The 11,365-nt window shown below is 43.4% G+C and overlaps 2 protein-coding genes across 2 annotated transcripts; one reads left to right on the top strand and one right to left on the bottom strand.

Annotated features, from left to right (window-relative positions):
- On the top strand, positions 499–4,629 carry LOC8155375 (calmodulin). The gene is made up of 2 exons (XM_021456393.1): positions 499–689; positions 3,998–4,629. Exons 1-2 carry the CDS (start codon positions 614–616, stop codon positions 4,369–4,371), a joined length of 450 nt encoding a protein of 149 aa, XP_021312068.1. The 5' UTR covers positions 499–613; the 3' UTR covers positions 4,372–4,629.
- On the bottom strand, positions 7,316–9,987 carry LOC8074514 (serine/threonine-protein kinase-like protein At5g23170). The gene is made up of 2 exons (XM_021456392.1): positions 9,338–9,987; positions 7,316–8,990 (listed from the first exon to the last, which is right to left on the bottom strand). Exon 2 carries the CDS (start codon positions 8,903–8,905, stop codon positions 7,553–7,555), a length of 1,353 nt encoding a protein of 450 aa, XP_021312067.1. The 5' UTR covers positions 8,906–8,990; positions 9,338–9,987; the 3' UTR covers positions 7,316–7,552.

Raw genomic sequence — 11,365 nt, 5'->3', positions numbered from 1 at the left:
TTGCATAGTTCACTTGTAATTTACGAAACGAATTTTTTGAGTCTAGTTAATTTATAATTAAATAATAACTATTAAATACAAATAAAAGTGATATAGCTAAAACAAAAAAAAAATCATCAAGGCTTTGTTTACTTCTAAAAGATTTTGCAAAATAGAAATAATATCACTTTCGTTTGTATTTGATAAATATTGTCTAATTAGACTAACTAGTTTTAAAAGATTCGTTTCGCAAATTACAGATAAACTGTATAGTTAATTATTCTTTTATTTATATTTAGTGCTCTATACATGTGTCATAAAATTTGATGTGATAAGAAATATAAAAATTTTTGCAAAATATTTTGAGAACTAAACAAGTCTCAAAAAATGCACGGTGTGGTACGAGCAGCAGGGGTCAGGGGGCGACAAGTCTCGCGCGTGGAAGGTGGAGCCCACGACCACGAGAGACCGGTCGGTCTGGGACCTGCCTCTGACCGCTGACCGCACAGTGCCCTCTTTTCTCCTCTCTTTCTCTCTCCCCCACTTCCAGACATCTTCCTCCATTCGCGGTTCGCCTCTCTGCCTGCCTGCTTCCCTCCCTTCCTCCGTCAGATCCTCGCTCGGGTTGCTTGCCATGGCGGACCAGCTCACCGACGACCAGATCGCCGAGTTCAAGGAGGCCTTCAGCCTCTTCGACAAGGACGGCGACGGTATTCGCCACGCCCCCGCTCTTTCTCCCTCTCCCTCTCCCGACATGCGCGGCTTGATGTGGCATGATACGTTCACGCTACGGAAGCGACGGGAGGAGAGATCTCACATGACCGCTGGCTGTGTCCGTGGCAGCTCGCATCAAGCGGATCGCGGGGTAGATTTGTGTTTTTTGTGATCTCGGGGTATCTCGACATGTAGATGCAGATCTCACGTCCTCTTATCTCTTCCGGGCTCTATCACGTTACGCCTAGTTCTTGCAATTTCTGTGAGTAGGATCCCCAACGGGGAGACAAATTGCTTTTGGCCTCGGAGCCGCGTGGAGGTGTCACCCGGGCGGAAATTTGGACGCAGATCGACCGGCTGGGTCTAGTATCCGACGTTTGGAGGTTGTGTGGAAGGAATCATTCCATACCATGGGAGTTCCCCCGTTATGGTAAACCGGGATAGTCATGGTAGGCAGCATTGAATCATGTGAGGTGGCACCACGGTGGGTAGCACGGGCATGGTGGCGTCGGATGCTGCTGCCTGCAGCTTGGATGTGGCACAGGGCGCGCTGTGGTGTGATCCTAATCTTGGGGTGTTTATGAGAACATGTTGAGTCACTAGTTAGTCGGCAGGAATAGCTCGAAGGCGGTGAAGGCTGCAGCATGGTGTGATCATACCCCATCATGGGGTTTGTAGGGGCATGGTGACTTGGTGAGTCACTAGATAGTTGACAGGAGTCACTAGCCAGTAGGTGTGTGTATGGCAGGAAAGATGATTTGTGGCGTGTCATTGTCGCGTCGTGAGGGATACAGAATGAATTATCAAGTATTGGAGCTAGCCGTTGGGCGTCAGTTACACCATGTGGCATTATTGTTTACAGGCGTTAGCACCTTCGACGGCTGTGGGTAAAAGGGTGCAACCATGCCAGTTCTGTTACGGATTTATGTTTCGTCATCTCACAATCTGTTGCACTGTGATTGTGTGCTAAAAGAGAACTATTCATCTGATTGTTGGATAAATTGTGGCAACTATTGTTTTGTTTTAATGAACTGATGGTTGCCAGATTTGGTCCAAGTTACCAAATTTTGTCATCCACTGTTTGCAAGATGTAAGCAAATAGCACCATAGGCTTTTGGTTCCCCTTCATACTATTTTTTCCGATAAGGGAAGCTTTGTTATATTCAAGTTTTCATGCTAATGGATGGGCATGGCTGTAAGAACAACGACATCTATATGAATTTGTTTGCAGAAGTAATATCGTCTAATGCTTATTGATTTTAAATTGTGAAGATATTGAGGGGACTGATGAAAATAGCAAGAACAATATTGCATCAAAGTAGTGTAGCTTGGGAAAATCCTCTTCAAGTTTGTTGCTTGTTAAGTACAGTTCCCTACTAATTGGTTTTTACCTGGTCTATCATTTCTCTTTCATGAAACATATCAAAGTTGCATTTAGGGTTAACAAAAAGTTACCTAGCTGAGAAATGCAGTCAAAACCTATGAACCTTTGTTAACATTTGTTTTATAGGGAGCATAACTGTTTGATACTGTATCATACTATAACTAGTTAAATTTGTTTCCTGATGTTCCTTATAGCACTCTTGTTCCATGTTAAACCAGGCTCTGAATGGATTTAGTTAGATCTGGACTATATAAAATATAACATTATCAACTTCTTTGACAATCCCTAGTCCTAGTTGATAGCTAAGAACATGAGAGAATTGGCAATTCTAGCAATTTTCCAGTTGGGTTATTCTCTTATTTGTGATCACTCCCTTAGCTGTTACAGTCTTGTATTATGCTTTGAATGATCGAATCTATATGCTAACATAGCTCATAGCAGCAGAAGCCCTTAGCCCCTTATGCTTTTAGAATGCCTCAAATCCTCAGGAAATCTGGCTCAATGGGTTTACCTGTCGAATGAGTCTGGTCCAGGCTTTTCTTTTTTGTGATGCCTTGGTGGGGCATCTGCTAGCGTAATAATAAGAGGAAAAAAGTTTGACCAACCAAAAGAGGAACTAGGTGGGCACTTAAATTCAAGCTAAAGAGGACTCAAACCTAGGTGTTGAGAGTGTACACCCACCGAGTGTGCTAGCATAGCGTGTAGGAAAAAGGGTGGTCCATATGGCGTTTCTGCTGTGGTGCTGCCTAAAAAATTTAGGAGTTCTTATGCTCATCTAGTATTGTGTTAAATAGGTACTATTCTTGTACTCTTCATACAGTAGGTATTGATTAGCACGCTTAATAATTGTACTGTAGCAAGTTTTCAATGTGAGAATAGTCAAACATTCATTGCAACTTTAATTGTGTATGGATATTTATATCTGCACTGAGTTATTGATATCATGGAGCTCAGTTAAAGTTTGTATCCCAGTATAATATGAATCAAAACAATTCACATATTATCAATAAGTGCTCAATAAATTTGGGCTTGTGTTTTGATTTAGGGTGTCCTAACCATATGGAAATAGTTTTCTCGAATATAATTTCAGGCATTAATCTTGAGTAGTATTTAGAAGCTATTGATGATCTTTCACCAATCATCAATTCATCATGATACATTTTCACGCCTGCAAACTGTATCCTAAACAGTTAGGCCTTGGGTGAAATTCATTCCTAGAAAATCTAGGTTTCATTTGGCTTTGCTTTTATTCCCTTGAGCATTTCCTTCCATTCTGATAAAGAAAAGCCAAGTAGATTCCTATGTTATGTAGGCTGTTGTCTAACTCCATTCCTCTAATTGTGTTACAGCAGTTCTGTTGGATGGCACAGTTAATTTGTTCATGGTTTGCTGTCAATTGTTATATAGCTGCCCACTTGTAGAACAGTAGAAGTGATCTGTACCTCTGAAATACATTAATTTGAAATGTCAGATAAAGAAAAGTATGACATTTATCCTTATAATAATGTTGATACCTGTTTGTCAGTTAGTAGAGGTGTTATCCTGTAGCACCTGTAGTCTGGTGGTACTTTCTGCCTGTGGGTAGGTACATAGATTAACCAGGTAAGTATTGCTATTTACCTATCAATTGTAATAACTCCCAGATCATGTTGAGGATGAATACTTTTTACATGGTTGGCACTCTTATCGAAAGATAACATGTTAAAGCTGGAACTTTTAGGGGACTAGTTGATAGCATGATTGCTATTACTGTTGACACCATACCATGATTGGAATGCTGCCTCAGAAAATGGTTTAAATCTTTAAGCTGTCTTTCTTAGATATTTTCCCTGTTATTATCTCTCATTGATTCATAGTTTATTACTACAGTTTACATAATTTGGGAAAGCAGTAAGTAATGTTTGGCTCATGATGCTACAGGCTGCATCACCACCAAGGAGCTTGGAACTGTGATGCGCTCATTGGGGCAGAACCCTACTGAGGCTGAGCTTCAGGACATGATCAATGAGGTTGATGCTGATGGCAATGGAACCATCGACTTTCCTGAGTTTCTCAACCTGATGGCACGCAAGATGAAGGACACTGACTCTGAGGAGGAGCTCAAGGAGGCCTTCCGCGTGTTCGACAAGGACCAGAATGGCTTCATCTCTGCTGCTGAGCTTCGCCATGTCATGACCAACCTAGGTGAGAAGCTGACGGACGAGGAGGTGGACGAGATGATCCGTGAAGCCGACGTGGACGGTGACGGCCAGATCAACTACGAGGAGTTCGTGAAGGTGATGATGGCCAAGTGAGATGCTGCGCCCGTTTCGAAGCTAGTTCCTCTCCTGATGGTAGTAACTAGTCTAGTGTTGGAGACTGACTGCATGTGGTTATGCCTTATTCCTCTCCCCGTGTCAATGGACATATCCGTTTGTTTTCTCCCAAGGGATTTTACTACCATGTCGGTAATTTCGTTCAAATTTGTTTGTGGTTGTATTACATTTGTGTTATCTTGGTACAATGATCATGCCTTTCCCTTCCAAATTTAGGTGTTGAACTTCTTGCAGAAATACGTGGTATGCAGGTCTAGCTACTTCCGGTTTTGTTCGGTTTGTCGTTGCTTCTTGTTCTGTAATTAGTTTATTGCAGTATTATTACCCAACGATTTCTCCGCACTGCCTTCTGCCTAGGCGTTGACCGTAGACCTAATAACTGAAAAACACTGTTGCTTTGTGACGTACATGCTCTGCTTCTCTTGATTGTAAAACACTGTTGCTTTGTAAAAGCACTGGAGATCTATTGATTGTTGGCCGTGCAGCAGGACATAAATGGAAGTACGATCTTACCCTTGCTTCATTTTCTGTTTGAACGAGTCCTTTTACTCCATCAAAGATAGAAGTTGGTCATGTGTATCAGGACTTGTTTAGTTCACCCAAAAAAGCAAAAAGTTTTCAAGATTCTCCGTCACATCGAATCTTATGGCACATGCATGAAGCACTAAATATAGACGAAAGCAAAAACTAATTACACAGTTTAGCTGGAAATCGCGAGACGAATCTTTTGATCCTAGTTAGTCCATAATTAGATAATATTTGTCACAAACAAACGAAAGTGCTACATTACCGAAATCCGAAATCTTTTTGGAACTAAACAAGGCCTCAAATTGGGTAAGGCACCGCAATACGCAAGAAGTTGTACCAGTCTTCTTGTTTTCCAAGCGCAGCTGCTGACGACTACTAGGTTTGTCAACGCTCAAAAGAGGCAAAATCTGGAAGAAGAATAATTCAACAAAGGAATTCGTCAATGGAGCTTGTCTCTTGGACTGAATCTCATCGTGTACCCATCCCTTTTCCACAAAAAGAAACAACTTTTTTTCAAATGTTAGAGATTCCCACCCCTTTAAACTTTGATTAAAAAAAGAGGTGACCTGATTATCTTCAAATAACGTAAGGTAGACGTTCAAGGGACTAGGGAGGCTGCTTCTCTTAAAATAAATGAGAAAAAGCAAAGTGAAGCCAACCTTTTATGCAAATTCTTCTCTGAGGGTTTGAATTCTGTGCAAATGAATCATCTATTATATAATTGCAAGCACGTTGAGCTGAGAAGCTTAGGGTGTTAGGTTTTTTTAAAAAATACTGCTCACTCTATTCTAAGTTTTATTTTTTCTAGGTGTATAGCTTTTACTATCTACTTAGATATACACTATGTCTAAGTATATTATAGTGAAAGCAATGTATTTAGAGAAGTTAAAACATCTTATAACTTAGAACATAGAGGATATCATTTAAAGGACGCAAACTAGGTATACGTGCTGTTTGGTAAATTCAAATTCACTTCAAAACGAAATTGACTTTGATTTATAGTTAGAATACTGGTAGACTAGTTGTGTCCCCCTATCTCTAGTATTTTCTAAAACAAAGAATTATGAAAGCTACCATACCTTATCTTTCACGCATTTGCAAATATAAGTTAATGCTTCACAGGTATGCATCCTTAATTCAAGCCCAGACACAAAGAGCATGATATTATTATCATCGACTATCTTATTTTCCCAAGCTCCGGAACTGATCCTCTGAAGATCCGATCCTCCCTCCCTGGAGTTAATCTACCCTTATCCCTCCATTAAAGAAACGAAGAGCCAAACTAAAGCGGATTAAATAACAGTTTAACAAAAGTAGATACGGATTTGGATTTTTTATTATATACAATGAGCAAAGGTGTTTTCATGGGCCGTGAGTGCCATCACATCAGAGACTAGCTTAGATTAACTTGATGACACCTTTCTTCTGTTCACACTCTTTCTTTCTCCCACCTTTTACAGTGTAAATCAGATCAAGGAGCTACCGGCCAGCAGCTTTTTTCTACGGTTGCATGCACCATGCGTGCAGGGTAGTTCAGCAGCTGCCAGTTCACTGTTCACATAATGGCCATCTCATGCCTAAAGTGAAAAAAAAAATGTCCTTCTGATGTTAGTCTACCGCTATCAGTGCTAGCTGCAGATCGATGCCGTAGGCCTCATGCATGCCAGCATGGGTTCATTTGATTTTGCTACCTCAACTCCATGAGCTACCCGTGCCCAGATTGTCTCCGGCCGCCTAACAAACAACCTGCCGTCGTTGACATCGGCTGCTATCATTCTACTGTATATATATATATATATATATATATATATATATATATATATATATATATAGGGATATTCCTTTGTACACGTACGTGTAGTTACTCTCATCTTCAATAACTACATTATGTATGTATTCATACTTGTTTATCAGTTTGAGTATGTTTATATACTCATATTAAGATACTCTAGATGTTACCACGCGAAAATTTTTCAAAAAAAAATATATTTTAACTATATTACTAAAATGCCACTACTATATTATATACAATAAGTATAACCATATACTCTATGTATGTATGCATACTTAACATACATATCACTCTAGATGGTCTAGTATGATCATATACTTTGTCTATATACATTTCGTCCGGTCATATACACCTTAAATCTAGAGATACATAGATGAGAGTAACTACACGCACGTGTAAAAGAAACGCGTCCTATATATATATATATATATATATATATATATATATATATATATATATATATATATATATATATATATATATATATATATATATATATATATATAATCTCCCAGTTTTGCTAGGATGCGTTGGACTACGTGACAGGATGCACAATCATATAGTACTAGAACGAACGACAGTGAAATGCATCATGGTCTCAAGTTGAAGTGTCAAAGATGAAGAAAACCCAAATTTCAAACGTGAATTATCAAGTGTATATACATCATCGCCACGTCAATCCATATCTCGATACTGACGTACGTGTATATCTTGCACGAGGTGAACAACGAACAAACCCGAGCAAAACACAGCCGTAGATTAATTAGTCTCGTAACTACTTGTGACAGTAACAGTCTAAGGTTTATCCTCAATCCAAATCCATCCAAGGTTTATCATCAATCAACTACTGAAAACGAGATCCAATTCGCTCTCGAATCGATTCAAAGCGTTCTCTTTTGCTTTGGATGATTCGTTTGAGTGCGCCGCGCCGGCGCCGCTCATCATGCCGTTGTTGCTCCGATGCGACGGCAGAGCAGCCGCGCACGACGACGAGCCGGTCGCGACGCCGCCGCTGTCGGAGTGCTCGGTGCACTCGACCTTGGTCGCCCTCACCACCCTCTTGCTCCTCCTCCGCACGCGCTGCCCCCACGACGCGACGCGCCTGCACACCCGCTCCACCACGCCGCCTCCGCCGCTGTCGCCGCGGCGGTGGTGGCGCCACCGCCACCCGGCGCTCTCGAGGGCGCCGCGCAGCTCGGAGACCACCTCGTCCATGGCCGGCCGCCGCTCCACGGTCTCCGACACGCACCGCGCCGCCACGGCGAGGACGCGGGCCAACGCGCGGTGCGCGCGCGCCGTGGGCGGCGCGGCCACCCTGCCGTCGAGCACCTCCCGCGCCCGCCCCGCGGCGATCAGCGGAGCCGCCCAGGACACGATGGACGACGGGCACGAGTTGACGTCCATCACCTTGCGCCCGCTCACGAGCTCCAGGAGCACCACGCCGAAGCTGAACACGTCGCTCGCGGGGCCTAGCCGACCAGGCTCCGTGTAGCAGGGGTCCAGGTACCCGATCGTGCCCGCCGGAGCTGGCCCCGCGGACGACGAGCCGCCTTCTTCGTCCTCCTCCTCGTCGTCGTCGTCCTCCTCCTCCTCCTCGCCGCCGCCGCAGGCTCCAGCAGCTCCAGGTGGCGCGTGGACCGCCTTGACGCTGACGGCGAGGCTGAAGTCCGCGAGGCGGGCGCGGCCGTCGCGGCCGAGGAGGACGTTGGCGGACTTGACGTCGCGGTGGATGATGACGCGCGGCGCGGCGGCGTGCAGCGCATGCACGGCGCGCGCCACGTCCAGCGCGATCTCCACGCGGCGCGGCCACGGGGGCGGCCTCGGCGACCGGTGCAGCAGGTCGTGCAGCGACCCGTTGGGCATGAACTCCATGACGAGCAGCGGGGGGAGCCGAGGCCCCGACGCGGCCGGCGGCGGCGGCGGCTGGGGCGATGATGACGACGACGACACCCCGACGATGCCGATGACCCCCGGGTGGCGCGGCGCGGCCGAGAGCACGGCGATCTCGTTGGCGAGCTTGGCCACCCCCTGCGCGTGCGACGGCCGCTTGACGGCGACGACGGTCGTCATCCTGCCGCCGCCTCCCCTCAGCCTGGCCCTATACACGCTGCCATGGCTGCCCTTGCCCACGAGGTTCTTCGCCGCGAATCCGCCCGTCGCCGCCTCCACCTCCTCGTACGAGAACTCCTTCATGGCTACGCCAAGTGCAGGTGCAGCGTTGCGTGTTGCTGGAACTGGAAGAGGCCGGGGGCTCGGAGCTAGCCTAGGACTATAGGAGCTAGCAATGGAAAGCAGTTTGTTAGCAGCAAGCAAAGCAACTAGGCAGGGAATAAAGGGCAAAGAGGGGGGCAAAGAAAGAAGAAAAAAAAAAGGTAAAGGCGGCAAGGATCATCAAAGGAAGAGGAGGGTGTGGTAAAGTTGATCATTGCAGTTTTTTTAGAGAGAGAAAAACATTGCTCTAATCTAGAGAGAGAAAGAGGATGATGCTGCTGCTGCTCTGGTATAGTCTGGTCCCCTAAACAAGAAATTTTGTCTTCTCAAGGGAAAAAAAAAGAGGACCCAGTAGTAGTGTAGAGAAAAAACAAACCTAACAGAGACCAAGCAATGGCATTGAAAGTGGCTTACTTGCTGTTTCCCTCCTCTTGTGATTTTCTTCTCCCTCTCTTGGCCTCTTTCTCTCTCTGCCTCTCTCTTTCCTCTTTATTTTTGTCTTTGCTTCTCCCTCCACTCTTTGTTGTTTTATTTGTAATTTGACGGACGGTGCATGGGAGGGAATTCTTGGACCTGATGAGATCGTTGGAGTGGTTGTGCTGGGCCTGCTGGCCGCCGGAAGGGCCTCGCAGCAAGGCAACAAATCTGCAGCAGAGAATGTTTATCTGTCATCAGGGAATGTGTGCAGGTGTTGACTGTTGTGTGGACTGCTACGTTGAGCACTTGGACTTGATGATGCGCACGGCCATGAAAATACATTGCTTGCAACTGCAACAGGTGGAGGCCCTACGCATGGTGCCCTACGCACCCATCGCTGATATAGGAACCCTAAAATACCATGCTTGCAACTGAACAGATATCATCATTGGCTGCTGGCTGCTGGAAGCAAGAAAAGCGTGTTTAATTTTGGCTTACAAGATAAGGAAAGGCTGGAGGATCCTAAGCAATAACAGAGCACGAACCTAGCTAGATATATATGGAGTATAGGAGCTAGCTTCCTGTTGGTTATCTATACCGACAAAAAAGTTCTCTTGGGATATACTTCAAGTCCAAAAAAAAAAAGGTTGGGTGGGGTTGTGCAGGGCAATCAGTCTTGTTATATGGAAATTCTGTGGCCTATATGATGGGAATAGTTACATGAAAATTCCTGTTCGGTTAATGTTTTTCACGTTAGCACATATGTTTTCTCAAGTAGAGGTATCCTACCACTGAAAACATAGCACTGTTAAATAGATGCCCACAATATACACACACTCACTCCTATGAACACATGTATGCAAACTCTACCTCTATGAACACCTCTGAATGACTGAGTCAGGAGATCTTGAGATTCACGAAGTCACCGCAAGCACCTCGTTGTTGACGGGGACATCGCCTACCACTGAAACATATATAGCGTCGTTAACTCCTCGGATAAATCTAGAAAAATCTGAGCATCCATCAAGCACTTAAACCTAGGTGAGCATGTTCCGCCACAAGGAACCCAGCCAACTGATCTATGACCAATCACTCTAAATATCTCATTTAGAAGAGCTTAGGTGGGCAATAAACTATAGGAATGGCACAATCTTATGGCACACATTGTGAATGAACTTACAAGTTGGTAGACATAGTAACTTTGGTGTTGACTAAAAGTCGGTGAAGTCCTCATATCGTGTTCTAGTCAGAATTAAGGTCACATAATTCTAAAAAAAGAATTAAGGTCACATAGTTTTGCGATAATTATTCTAGTTATAGTATAACTCTGTATAAAGTTTACTATATAAAATGGGATTTGCTAAATTTTAGATTTTAGTTTTATTTCAAGCAACAATTATTGTATATATTTGTCGCAAGAATAAAAAACCATTAGACAAAACCACGAGCTTGACAAAATCTGCTATGTCTTGGCACAAAAGACAATTTAACAATCTATAATTATTTCTATAGTCAGACGATAAAAAATAATATGTTATGACACAAAGACAAATAACAACTCACAGGAGTGACAATTTACTTGTACTAATTGGTAGTACAAGAGTGTTACCTCAAATCATCTTAAAATTCAGGCACCTCGAATATAAGAGAAGTGATAAAATTGTTGTTTTGCGATAGTTCCTCTAATCACAGTACCCCTCCAGTCACAAAAATATGTTACATAGGACAAGATTTGGCTAGACCTTTAATAAAAATACAAATAATAATAATTACCACATTATTTAGTGTGGAAACATTTGAGTTATACATGTGGGTTTACGTTCGAAACACTCACAAAATCTCTCAAATTTGAAGGACTTTAATACTATATTCTAGAAGAAAATAATTGTTGAAAAATACGCATCAAAGAATGGAAAAAAAACATGTATCAATTCTTTTTAACCAGAGCTGATTATAGTTTTCTGAAGTTTTCACTCAATCTTCTATTAGTAGTATAAATAAAATTGTGTTTATTTTATATTATTG

The sequence above is a fragment of the Sorghum bicolor genome, chromosome 3, assembly GCF_000003195.3.
Source record: "Sorghum bicolor cultivar BTx623 chromosome 3, Sorghum_bicolor_NCBIv3, whole genome shotgun sequence".
In the NCBI taxonomy this organism is placed as follows: Eukaryota; Viridiplantae; Streptophyta; class Magnoliopsida; order Poales; family Poaceae; genus Sorghum; species Sorghum bicolor.
Note: the sequence above shows the minus strand (reverse complement) of the source record. Positions and strands in the feature narration are given on the sequence as shown.

What these genes read in the sequence shown, in the direction of transcription:
- LOC8155375 (XM_021456393.1), top strand. Translation starts at nt 614, where the DNA reads ATGGCGGACCAGCTCACCGACGACCAGATCGCCGAGTTCAAGGAGGCC. An exon ending in CTTCGACAAGGACGGCGACG is followed by an intron (nt 690 to 3,997) that starts GTATTCGCCACG and finishes ATGATGCTACAG; the next exon opens with GCTGCATCACCACCAAGGAG.
- LOC8074514 (XM_021456392.1), bottom strand. Translation starts at nt 8,905, where the DNA reads ATGAAGGAGTTCTCGTACGAGGAGGTGGAGGCGGCGACGGGCGGATTC.